Source organism: Terrapene carolina, unplaced genomic scaffold, assembly GCF_002925995.2.
Source record: "Terrapene carolina triunguis isolate 2854851 unplaced genomic scaffold, T_m_triunguis-2.0 Scaffold789, whole genome shotgun sequence".
Lineage (NCBI taxonomy): Eukaryota > Metazoa > Chordata > Testudines > Emydidae > Terrapene > Terrapene triunguis.
The window spans coordinates 4,219,835-4,232,543 of record NW_020665140.1 but is presented as its reverse complement, the minus strand read 5'-3'; the positions used below and the strand labels follow the sequence as shown (position 1 = coordinate 4,232,543).

The 12,709-nt window shown below is 38.5% G+C and overlaps 1 protein-coding gene across 1 annotated transcript in view; it reads left to right on the top strand.

The window, feature by feature from the left end:
• The window catches only part of CCSER1 (coiled-coil serine rich protein 1), a 1,059,536-nt gene extending 1,055,772 nt beyond the window's left edge, over positions 1-3,764 (top strand). Inside the window, exon 10 of the mRNA XM_024216934.3 lies at positions 3,154-3,764. Within this exon, the coding sequence (XP_024072702.2) occupies positions 3,154-3,639 (486 nt within the window). The 3' untranslated portion in view covers positions 3,640-3,764. The remainder of the gene's footprint in view (positions 1-3,153) is intronic.
• The last annotated feature ends 8,945 nt before the right edge of the window (positions 3,765-12,709 follow it).

Below are 12,709 nucleotides of genomic sequence, written 5' to 3'. Positions count from 1 at the left end.
CTGTTATTATTTTATATAATTACGTTACCACAAACCAGTCAACAGTAATATCCATTTTCAAACGCCCTCCAGCACAATTGTTTTTCCGTTAACCATTGTCACATTTCACTCATTGGATTTGAAAATGGAAAATGATGAATGGCTCCAGTGTTTTTTATGGCATGTTCCATTTCTAAGCTTTCTGCAGGGATATTCAAATCTCATTTAAGATTTTTTTACTACACAAGATAAATTTACCCTTTTAAGAACCTGTTTGCCCCTAAGATGCCTGTAAAACACCTCCCGCTCTCACACAGGAGCTCTCTAAACAATCCCCAGGACTACGCATATTCAAAGAATCATTTCAATGAGAATTCTTTATGGCAGGCTTAAGAACCAGTTCAGTCTTTACCATTTCAGTTTGAACTGATTTAGTGCCAGCGTGGATAGCTCTAAAACAGCTGAGAACCATCTCACAGAACTGGTCAAAAATTTTTAACTGGAAATCCCTATGAAATATGTCATTTCATTGAAATAAAAATTTTCAGTAGGAAAATGTCAATTTTGATATTTTTTATTTTCTGACCAGAAAATTTAAAACAACTCATTTGTTTGTTTCAAATTGACATTTCAGATTGAAATGAAAATGTACATTTCCTTTTGGCTGAAAATGTCATTGTGTGTCAGTCTTTGGAAACTAAAAAATGTATACAGCGTACAATTTATAGGAGACGTATACATTTTATTCTATATATTCAAAAAGGGTCTAATGTTGTGGGAAACATTATAGGCTACACTATTTCCCATGGTAAAGCCCCCTTTGCTGATCTAGAGGGCAAAGTATCCACAAAGGGGGTAAATTCCCGTGGCATGGAGGAGATTGCAGATGGTGCAGGGAGTATGACTTAAAGAAAGGGAGCATGGCTGGACTTCTGCAGCTCTTCAGCAAACACCAGTTGGCATACTGGCTTCCTGGAGCTCATCAAGCAGGGCCAGCTCCAGGCACCAGCGCAGGAAGCAGGTGCTTGGGGCAGCCAATGGAAAAGGGCAGCACGTCCGGCAATTCGGCGGCGGGTCCCTCGGTCCCTCTCGGCCGGAAGGACCTGCCGCCAAAGTGCCGCTGATCGTGACTTTTTTTCCCCCCGCCGCTTGGGGCGGCAAAAACCCGGAGCCAGCCCTGTCAGCAAGCTAGCAAAGTTTAGGGCAGCTTTGAGGCTTCTCTAAGCTATGCAGGAGACCAGGATGGTATGGAGTCTGCCCCAGGATTGGGGTCCTGCCTCTCAGCAGCATCTAGTGTATATTGGGTGCAGCCGAGACTCAAGCCCCAAATGTTGAGGGTTTAGCATGAAAATACCGCAGAACATGTCTCCTGGAAACTGATCCATTGGCAAGTAAAAACCGGCAACATTTCAGCAACTTTTCTTAAAACTGGGACATGATTTTTTTCCCTCCCACAGGGGTATTCTTACAGTCCATTCTGGATTTTTCACACACCTCTTATTGCGAGTGGCTGGTTCAAAAAATTCTGAGTAATGGCAAACCTGGCTAATTTTTTTTGTTTGTTACGTCACCCTCAATCACGTCAACAAAAATGTACAATAACATTTTGAAACTATTTGCCTTATGATTTTTTTATGTGGCTGTTTAAATATTGTTAATGTTAGGGCAATGTGGCCAATAGGTATTTTCTCTTTGTATCCACCCAATTTTCCTGTTAGGCCAATACTGTGTGCTTTTGAAAATCCCTCTTCAATGTCTAAGACAGCTTCTGGTACATAATGCCTCCAAAAGAATCTGAACCTGTGCATCAGTATAATCTGCCCATGCCTATGACAAGCCCTTCATAAAGAAGTATATAAATCACATTCGCTGTATTTGTTCTACCCTTCATTTGGGATGAATACAAAATTAATAGAAAATTATGTGAACTGATTCAGTTTCTCATGGAAAAAATATACAAATCTCATTATGGATTCATTGAAATATCTCAAAATACTGTTTAGCAAACTCAGAGTATAAGGCTTGGGAGTAGATGTCGTTCCCCTGGCTCCAAGTTGCAATGCTTGAGCACATAAAAGAAAATGGCAGTATAAATGTCAAAAGGTAATCACTATGTCCTGGCAACATTCAGTGGCAGCAAAGTTATAGTGTGATATTGGTCTTTTAGCACAAGAGAACGACAGAACTAGGTTGCTGAACAGTACCAAGAAAGTGAGACATAGATATAAAACAGAGGGAAAATTATGTTCCAAAATAACTTTTAAAATAGGGTGCAATTGATGCTATTATAACCTGTTTCTCAAATAATAACTGGAGTTTGGTAACCTTACTACTTATTGAAAGAAGAGCAAAATATAAAATGCACTGAAAGTTATAAAATACCTTTTAAAGAACTCCCTGGAAACATCACCATGTCTGTGTGTCTCCCTCTCATGCATACATATTTTTGGTCATTAAAAGGAATGGATTTTCAGAGTTTTTGACTTCTTCCATGGAGAATTTGCTTTCCAAATTCACTTAAATGTGGCATTGGAATATTATTTTTTTTTCAGGCAACTTGGAGTTAGACATTTGATATTAAAATATACAGACATGAAGTTTGTTATGAATACATATGAGCCTAAATTTCAAGTTCTGAAAGCTTATCCGGAACATAGTCAGTAGTTGCTGCCGCTGGCCTTCAGTGTAAGGGAGACATAGTTATGGTAACTATAAATTATCTCACACATTTAAAGTTAAGCATGTTCTAAGTTGAACTGAGACAAAGTTACTCAGAACTGGTTTTCTAGGTATTAATTACTATTATGATTAAGATGGGCTCAAAAAATCTGTTATGAGTCATGGGACCTCTCTGTGTATCTTTTGTTTCATTAAAGAATTTGTCTTTTCAATTTAACCAGATTTTTTAACTAAAAATTCCCAAATTCTACATATTTAAATACGTTTTTTCAAAGTTTTTTAAAAAATATAAATAAGTAATATTTCCATTTTATACTGACAGTGCCCTGAGTTCTCCTAGTGCTTGAGATACGTCTCTTATTTTAGTCAGCCAACACTGAATGCCTAGCCTAGGCAGCCACCACCGAGAGTGTTTTGCATGCTCTGTGTCATTTTGCTCTTAATATGTGCTTTTGCTAATGCCTTTTTTCCCCATTTCTGTTTTTCCCTCCCCAGGCTACATATCTAAACAAAGTTGTGAGCCAAAACCTCAACACAAGGGACAGAAAGTCAGCACATACTCCCACCGAGGACCCTTTTAGATATTCATTGGGCAACCAAGCAACTGCCTACGAAAGCAAAAGCTGTCAGCTGTCAAGTCTGTGTCTGAGTAACCTCCTGAAAGATAAAGAAATAGTGGAAGTCATCAAGCACACGAGAGACACATATGAGACCCTCACTTCAGAGGTCACCCAGAATGTTTTGGCCAGTGCTACACAAAATACAACCAAGCCAACACCCAAGACAGAGAGCTTCCCAGGGTTGGCTGGGGTGCCGAAGGATCAGACTGCTGTACCCCGGCAGCATTCCACTTTCACGGGGAGATTTGGACAGCCTCCGAGGGGACCCATCTCCTTACACATGTACAGCAGGAAAAATGTTTTCCTCCACCACAACTTACACACGGCAGAGCTGCAGACTTTAGGCCAAAAAGATGGCTAACTGAGTCCTCATATTCTTGTTGTAGAAAGAGATAAAGTCAGTTAAGGGGGAACATTGCTCATCTAGAGCTCAGTCTTAAGTTCTCATCTGCTGCTACCTTTAATTTTTTAACTTTTAGCATTGTACATGGGCTCCATATTTTCCCTGTTTAGGGAGGGTGGGGATGGGGTGGACTAGCATGTTAACTTAAGTAACTAGATTGAATTGTCTTGCCGAAGTCACCATATGTATAATAAATGGGACCATCTTGCTGGGATCTCTAGTCCAAAATAGGCCCAATATTTTTCTCATCTTTTTGCCTCTGTAAACCACTGACAACATTGAAGTTTTCCAGCAGGTGATCTCAAATAGCAATGTATTTATTTAATAATGTTACTGTGAAAGTAGATGTGAGGAATGAGTAGGTAAGTAACTAGTAAACACTCCTGAATTGTATAGAGACAAGGGAGATAATGAGACTGAAGTCTTTGAGGCACTCTCTTTGTATCATGTTTTTTGTTTCTTTGAACAATGACATTTGCTCACATATAAACTAGAGATTCACTGGCTTCTGTTGTGTGAATTTTGAGAATCCCTCATCACACCAGTAGAGGAAGAGACTGCTTTTAATTTTCTTCTAAATGTTCAGTTCATACAGGTTCACCAAGGATTTCAGACAGAGTAATTGGAATTCAAATTGAGAGTGACAGCTTTGATCCTCCAAAAACTTTGTGTTTTACTATTTTTGTTGTATTATGACGTCACATTTTAGTGATATTTGTTGTACTTTCACAGATGAACAGCACACACTATCATGCTGTGTCATCATCTAATGTCATGCCACATTCCAGTGTATCAAACTGAAAATGGATGAAAGACTAAAGTAATTCCATTGTCTTATCCAGTCCTTATCGGTTTATGTCCAAATTACTCTAATGTAAATCAGCATCAGAGGGGTAGCCGTGTTAGTCTGGTTCTGTAAAAAGCGACAGAGAGTCCTGTGGCACCTTTAAGACTAACAGATGTATTGGAGCATAAGCTTTCGTGGGTGAATACCCATGCATCTGACGAAGTGGGTATTCACCCATGAAAGCTTATGCTCCAATACATCTGTTAGTCTTAAAGGTGCCACAGGACTCTGTCGCTTTTTGTAAATCAGCATGTCTCCAAGGCTACATCTGTGGTTAATGACCTGGAATAGTTGATGACCTGGACTAACTCTGCATGTTTGGTAGTCTACTGTCATATTACACACCTGCTGAAACCCATATATTCCTAGCTGACCTACAGCATTCTAGTCTCAGAGGAACTTGAAGTAATCTGATCACACTGAAGAGCTTGCAAACATGCCAATGACACAAAATCCTGGTTGCCCCTTCCAACAGACTTGAAACTGAGTGGCTAAGACAAGATATGCTAAACATGTGGCATATGCAAAACTCGATTCTTAGCCTAACATGTCTCTGATGGCAGGTAATCTGTTTGAATAATAAAACATATAATAGTTAGCTCTTGAATAACAAGAATCTCCTGCATTTCAGGGCATAAGAAGCGGACCAATAAATCTGAATAAGGTCACCTCTCTTTTTATTTATGATTAAGTATGGAGGAGGAGGAAGAAGGGGTTCAGCAGATCCTTACTCAAAGATTCAAGTAGCTAACATACCCTACCAACAAATAGAAAATGAAACTCCTAAAGGTCAGCAGTCAAGTAATGCACACAATACCATGTACTAGGATAACAATTACCTACAAGTAAGCATAACATCTGCCTAGCCACACAATCCAAGCAGTCTTTCATAGTTATCAGATTTGTGTAAAGACTGCTTGGGGGAAGAAACATGTGGATTACAGGCCTTGGAAAATATGCTGCAGAGCCATTTTAGTAGCCTTGAATCACCAGGCTTCTGTTTATTGAGGCTTCCAATTAGGGCTAGTTTTGAGACATCATCTGCTGTTGAAGACACCAAGGTTTGTCTGAATATGCTATAGTGGTAACTTTGGATTTGCAGAGCTGTGAATCAAGGTGAATATATACAAACATACTCACTTTGTTTCTCTTTGTGTGTTGTTACTGCCAAAATGGAACAATGCAAAAACAGCTTTGTTGAATGAAGTATGGCTGTTCAAGACTCCTAATGTTGCTTTGATAAACGTAAAGTCTACAGACTTAAAAAACAAAATAGTAGTACCATGATTTCACTATTCAGATCCATGTTTTCATCTGAGCAACTTCCTAAGGTTATTGTAGATTGAAAAAGACAACAATGATTATTAATTACAGATTTCAGCCTGGCCTTTCTCAAGAGTTGATGTATGCAATTATATTTCAAATCTGTAAATAAATTAAAATATTGTAATCAAGGGCATTTTTTCCCCAGGACACAAATGTACTATACTACATAAAAACCTCTTCAATTTTAACTGATATACTGTATTTATAGTTGATTTTTTTCCTGGAAAAATGGACTTTTGGATTACACTTTATTTAAAAAAAACTGTCTACACATTTCAAAAAACATTTTAGATGCTACTATTTTCTTGGAAAATCTTTTTAAAAGCTGAAACTTTCAAAAAACTGGAGAAAACAGATCAATTAAAGTGAGGGATATTTTAAAAAAATATCTTGAAGCTGTTTTGTATCAGTATTTTCAGCATTGTTATAATATTATTTGTAATACTAAGAGTAAAGCTGGCCCTGAGACGGGAGTAAGCCACATGTTAATGTACAATACAGCAGTATCTGTAAAACAGGGGTCCTTTGTGTGATCCTCTTGTATGTATAGTAACTCATAAAGCAACAGCATGTGGACATTCTTTCAGTGAATTGATTCCTTTGTACTAAAATCTCAGTTTTCTAAGACAGTTTCATGTATAAAAATGATTTATACATATCTTCAAGGCTGTACATAACCAAAAACATGACACCAGGGGGAAAAAGGACGTATTATTTTTGCCACAGATTTTTCTTTTCTTTGTGTCTGTAAAACATAAAGCTTAACTCTTGTAAAATTTCTATTGCAAATTGCTTCTTGTGAGTTTCAGATCTGTTGGTGTCTTAAAGGACATTTTAAGGAGAAGGAAATCCCTTAGGAAAAGCTGTTTCCATTTGAAACAAATGTCCCATTTTTTCTTCAAAATCATCATTTGGAACGGGAAGCATTATTTCCATGCCCTAAATATTTTTTATAATGTAATGGAGCCACATCTGAAAGGCTGTATCATCTTTGTAATTATTGTTACCTACCTAGGTTGTTTGCTTCCACATAACTGTTTCAATACGTTATGGTATACTATCTAATTGGGACATTGGGGCCCAAATTTTGTTCTTTGTAGATCAGGAATGAAATTCACCCCTTGTTCAGAAGGCCAGCAAAGGGTCTATGTGCTTCATAGACGTTGTGTGGGCCCTCTGCCCATGACGACTGTGCAACTAGGCTATGTATTAAAGAGATCTCTGTGGGGTATGTGCTTCATAGACGTTGTGTGGGCCTTCTGCCCATGATGACTGTGCAACTAGGCTATGTATTAAAGAGATCTCTGGGGGGGCTCTGCAGGCCACTTACAGCTCTGAAGCTGTTTCCCAGGCACGATTAAAGCAATAGGGCAACTGTCCTCTCACATGTAGACCACCCCTCTCCCCCAACCTGCGGAGAAATGTCTGGGGAGGGATCTGTATAGTTGCATATCCACCAACTGCAGTCCACTTCCACCCTGCCCTCACCACAACCCTGCACACCGGTGCTATGCTCGCTAGCACAGCAGTGCATTTGGACTCTAAGTGCTCCTTCCAGGAATCCAGGACACGCCATGCCTGAAGCAAAACTTCATTGCTGCTGCATCTAGGGCTGTCTACACCTGGGTAGGGAGACCGGATTTTTCCCCCGAGTTTCATTTAAATTCTTTGCCTGTCATTCTGACATTTATCCACCCTTCGGCTCATGCACTTTCAAGGTCTGGCTTCCTCTTTACTGGAAGTCTTACAAGAGAATATTCTGTGGCGGTGTCAAGGTTTGGTTCCAGACTGAAGATGTTCAGATGAGTTCAGGTAAGCATCTGAACATTTGGATGCTTAGCTGAAACTTTTCTGACCCTCTCACAATTACATTATAATAGTAGTCATATCATCTTTTGTATTTATTAAATAAGATGCCTAAGCAATAAACAGAGCTGCTATTTTCCACCAATTTGAAAATATTGATGTCTGGCTGCTGTATCCTCACCACTACGGTCATCACTCTCTCATATAGGACTTACCTCTTGTGCTATACCCTCAGCTGGTGTAGCATGGTTGATTTCAATAGAGCTATGCTGATTTACAGCATCTCAAGATCTGGCCTATGGTTTTTAATCTAAGCCATGCAATGTACGTGAATGGGCTAGCTAACTACTGTAATACTTTCCAGGATACATCTGATAAGGAGCACATATGGAATTTAAAACTCTACTAGATTTATGCAAGTCCCCAGCCATCATCAAACCTGCCAATGCCTCCTCAGTTTTAAATGGAAAATGTAAGATATGTGAAAATGGCATTTAGTTCATAAACAAAAGCTTCTGATTTTACCATAGAGCAGCACAATGTCCTTTGCCAAAACTCTGAGTAGACTTTTAACATAAATACGTTAAGTGCAGTATGAATGAGTGCACTGAAGTGGAACTCTCTTATTGGTGTTTACAGGGCTGTTAGTGAAGTTATCTGAGTTCTGGTGTCTTTCAAATATGGATACCACACATGTCTGTATTTTCATCTCCTCCAGCCCAACCACTGGTTTGGTTTGATTTACTCAGTCTTTCATTGAATGGTGTGTGGATGATGACTAGCTCATCCCAGAGAAAATAGATATGCAGCTTATAGGATGGGAAAAGCAATAGGAAGGAATGGCAGAGATTATTTGATGTGCAGGCTCTCAACCTCAAGCTCATGGCTGATCCCACCTGCTTCTAGGAAGACAGATAGCATCAGTTCACAATAGAGATTTTTATAATCTGTGATCAGAAAGAAGTTTGCAGCCTTTTCCTTCAGGTGAGGCCTGCACTACATCCAGACCTTTATCATCTCTAAATGGGATGTACTGTAATGTGCCCTACATGAGGCAATACTTAAGACTATTCAGAAAGTTCAGCCCCTGCAGAATGCATCTGCCTAGTTATTAAGATTATTTCTTGTTGGGAGGCTAATAAACTGGCTATCACCTAATTTTGAGATGAAATATGGTGTTGGTTTTAACCCATGAAGCCCACCTCAGCGATTGCCTGCCCCTTTGTGTGAGTCCATCAATCAAGATTCTCACATTTAGTAACCCCCCTGGATTAAATTAGGAAGGGTTGGCAGAAGGGTGTCTGTTGACTCACGAATGATGGTGAGAGTGTCCTTTTGTTAGTATTGTACAGTAGAACCTCAGAGTTACAAACACCTCAGGAATGGAGGTTGCTCATAACTCTGAAATGTTTGTAACTCTGAACAAAATGTTATGGCTGTTCTTTCAAAGGTTTACAACTGAACATTGACTAAATACACATTTGAAACTTTACTGTGAAGAAAAATGCTGCTTGCCCTTTATTTATTTTAGTACTGTAGTTTACATTGAACACTGTACTGTACTGTATTTCCTTTTTTTTTGGGGGGGGGGGGGAGAGGGAAGGAGGTCTCTGCTGCTGCCTAACTGCATACTTCCAGTTCCAAATGAGGTGTGTGATTGACTGGTCAGTTCATAACTCTGAAGTTCTATGGTACTACTTTGTAAATTTTGGGGGGTTAATTATTTTAATGTGTTTTAGAATGTGATTAAATTATCGATCAGCAGAGTGATTTTTTTTAAAATCTAAATGTGACATTTTCCCTCACAACTTCAGTTTAAGCCAGAGGTTCTTTAATACCAGAATGGCAATTTGCACACTGCAATGCACTGAAACAGTTTGGAAGTTGGTACTTTTTACTACTTCATTATAGAGAAAGTTTCAATGCAGTCATGTTCACTATGTCCCAGCTCCTATATCTCCACCACACAGCTCAAGCCAGGGGGCAAGCTCTGCCTTGAAATACTCCTCAGGTGAATGTAGAGCAGCAGTAAAGCCACTCCAAGGTCACTACTCCAGCCTCAGACACATAGAAGCCACTGATGCTTCTTGCACCAACTTATCCAAGAGTGTGTGAATAGCTGGTGGATCTGAAAAGCATTATATCTATTGGCCCTTCTCTTGCATTTAAATCCATATTGGGTGATAACACAGAGAGCGCTCATGGAATTGGGCTTCCTGGTGCAGAAGGGATATCTATAAGTTTTCATACCATAGTTTCTTGGCCAGTCCAAATCCTACCCTCCTGTGAACATAGGCACTTTATTGGTTATGCAAGCAGTGCCCTGCAGATCCACAGAGGAGTGAGCAAGATTTACCGCTATAAGTAGGTTCCACTACATTTGTGATATTCAGCTAAAATGTTCAGTGATGACTGAACATACATGAATATTCTCCCCTAGCAATACTGTTTCTTAGGATTCTACAGAGCCCTTAAATTGAAGTTGCAATTTACAGTGTATCACATACTTCATTAACTTTCCAAGAAGGCCGTGTTAATAATTAAGAACGTTATAGAATGTTGTTAAGGATTTTTAAAGTTGTATTTAACAGCCTCTCCCTTTCCCCACAAACACATACTTATGCACAAATGCACACAGAAATAAAGCTGCTAGTTTTAAAATAAAGGTTCTAACACTGGTTTCACACCTGCATAACTCCAATGACTTCAGTGGAATTACTTCTCATTTATACCCATGCAAGAGTATAATCAGGCCAAAACCACTTCAAGAAACTGGTGTACTGCCCGGATTTGCACCTATCATTTTCCTGTTGAAAAAGTTCACAAGCCTAGTAATAGGGTAATCTTCAGCTTTATTACAAAATATAACATTGTTTCCATTGTGTCAACAGCATAAGCAAAATTCTGATTTCCTTTATTTTCCATTATGTCAGTGCCTTTTAAATGAGGACTCAATATGAAGTAAGAACAGGTTTTGTTTCTCAGTACCAAAGCCTCAATACAGAATCCAGTGCTTAACTACGTGAGTTGTCCGACTTATAAAATCTCAGCCATGATCATTTAAAAAACAAAAAGTCAGCATGTGTAAAGAATCTGTAGAAATAGCAGCCAGGTGGAGACAGTACAAATGACTCTCCTTTGACCAACTAAACTGTCAGGTTTTGTTTGCCAACCCATCATTTTTTTCCCATTCACTGCTTTTTCTTTTCATGGTTAAGAGTGCAAAAAATTGCATTTTAATACCATCTCTGCACCTTGCCACATAGATTTCTCTGTCTTTCATATTATATGATGAAAATAAGGAAGAAATCAAAATGCTTAACCTTTGATGTAGCCAATGTTTAAACAAAAGGATCGTCAGAACATGATGATCCACATAAATGGAGAACAGATGTTTTGTAACTCAGAAAAAAATGATGGAAGGAAAAAGAGTGACAGATTGATAGTTCTTTTTCTGTTCTGAAAGCGGTGATCCATAGCTGTTCTCAGTGAAACAAATTGAAGTAATATTTATAAAATAAACCTCTTGGAGAACAAATAAGAGGTGGATGGATGATAATATGACCCAGAAACTATGGGAAATGGCACACTTCAATATTTTTGTCAAATACCTCCAAACATGAATTTGTGTACAACTGTAGATTAGATTTAGTGAGCTTAAGGTACTGCAATTGAGATGATGGTGATTAATAATAGAAATATAATTGGCTGTTCCCTTTTGGCCATGCCACAAATGAAAATCAGAACAGATTTACATTAAAGGCCTGAATATCTTCAAATTTGCACTGTGGTAGTCATTTCTACCTGTATGAAATGAGCATAAAATGCTACCATTTGGTGATACCTTTCATAGTGTAAGTGATGATGCAAAGCCCTGGAGAATCAGGCTCTAACTTTATAGGTCCATTTTTTAAAACACACAGGCATACTCGTGTGGCTTTTATTTTTCAATTGAAGACTAAGATTCTTGTAGAAAAATCTTTAAGGTGGGATTTTCAAAAGCTCACATCACTGACCTACCTTTGCTCCCATTGAAGTCAATGCTGAAAGCCCAACTGATTGCAGTGGGAACAGAGTTAAGTCAATGCTGAGCACTTCTGAAAATCTCATTCTTCAATAGTACTTTGAGTAGAAAATGACTGTTAGCAAGTTCAGGCAATTTTTAAAAATGTGGAACATTTTACTTTCTATATTAAAAATCAGGATGGTTATATCTGATCATTTTTCCCTTGCGCTTTTGTTTTTACTGTAAATTGCTGTTTAGGATACTATCTCCCATAATCTGCTGACTGATATAAAAATTAGAGTAATATATTTTATTGAGTTTATATTGTATGGTGCTATACATTTATTTTGTTTCAGTAACTGATTAAAGGTCTAGAAAACATGACATCTGAGGGAAGATTGAAAAAATTGGGTTTGTTTAGTCTGGAGAAGAAAAGACTGTGAGGGGACATAATAGTTTTCAAGTACATAAAAGGTTGTTACAAGGAGAAGGGAGAAAAATTATTCTCCTTAATCTCGGAGGATAGGACAAGAAGCAATGGGCTTAAATTGCAGCAAGGGTGGTGTAGGTTGGACATTAGTTGGACATCCTGTCAGGGTAGTTAAACACTGCAATAAATTGCCTAGGGATGTTGTGGAATGTCTGTCATTGGAAATTTTTAAGAGCAGGCTAGACGAACACCTGTCAGGGATCATCTAGATAATACTTAGTCAAGTCATGAGTGCAGGGGACTGGACTAGATGACCTCTCGAGATCCCTTCTAGTCCTATGATTCTATGATTCTAATATCTAACCAGGCTTGTACAGGTCAGTTTTCACTTGCAAAATGGTCACTATAGATTTCACTATTTTTTAGTTTTATTGACTGCAATGCACACAGCCTTTGACCTCAGTGCTTTAAGACAGTCACAAACTTGAGAAACAGGGAAAAACATTAATATAAAATTCAATATACATAAGTGCATTTTAGAACCACAATGAAAATATTATGGGTGAAATTCTGGCTCTTGAAGTCAAGGAGAGTTTTGCCATTGACTTAGCGG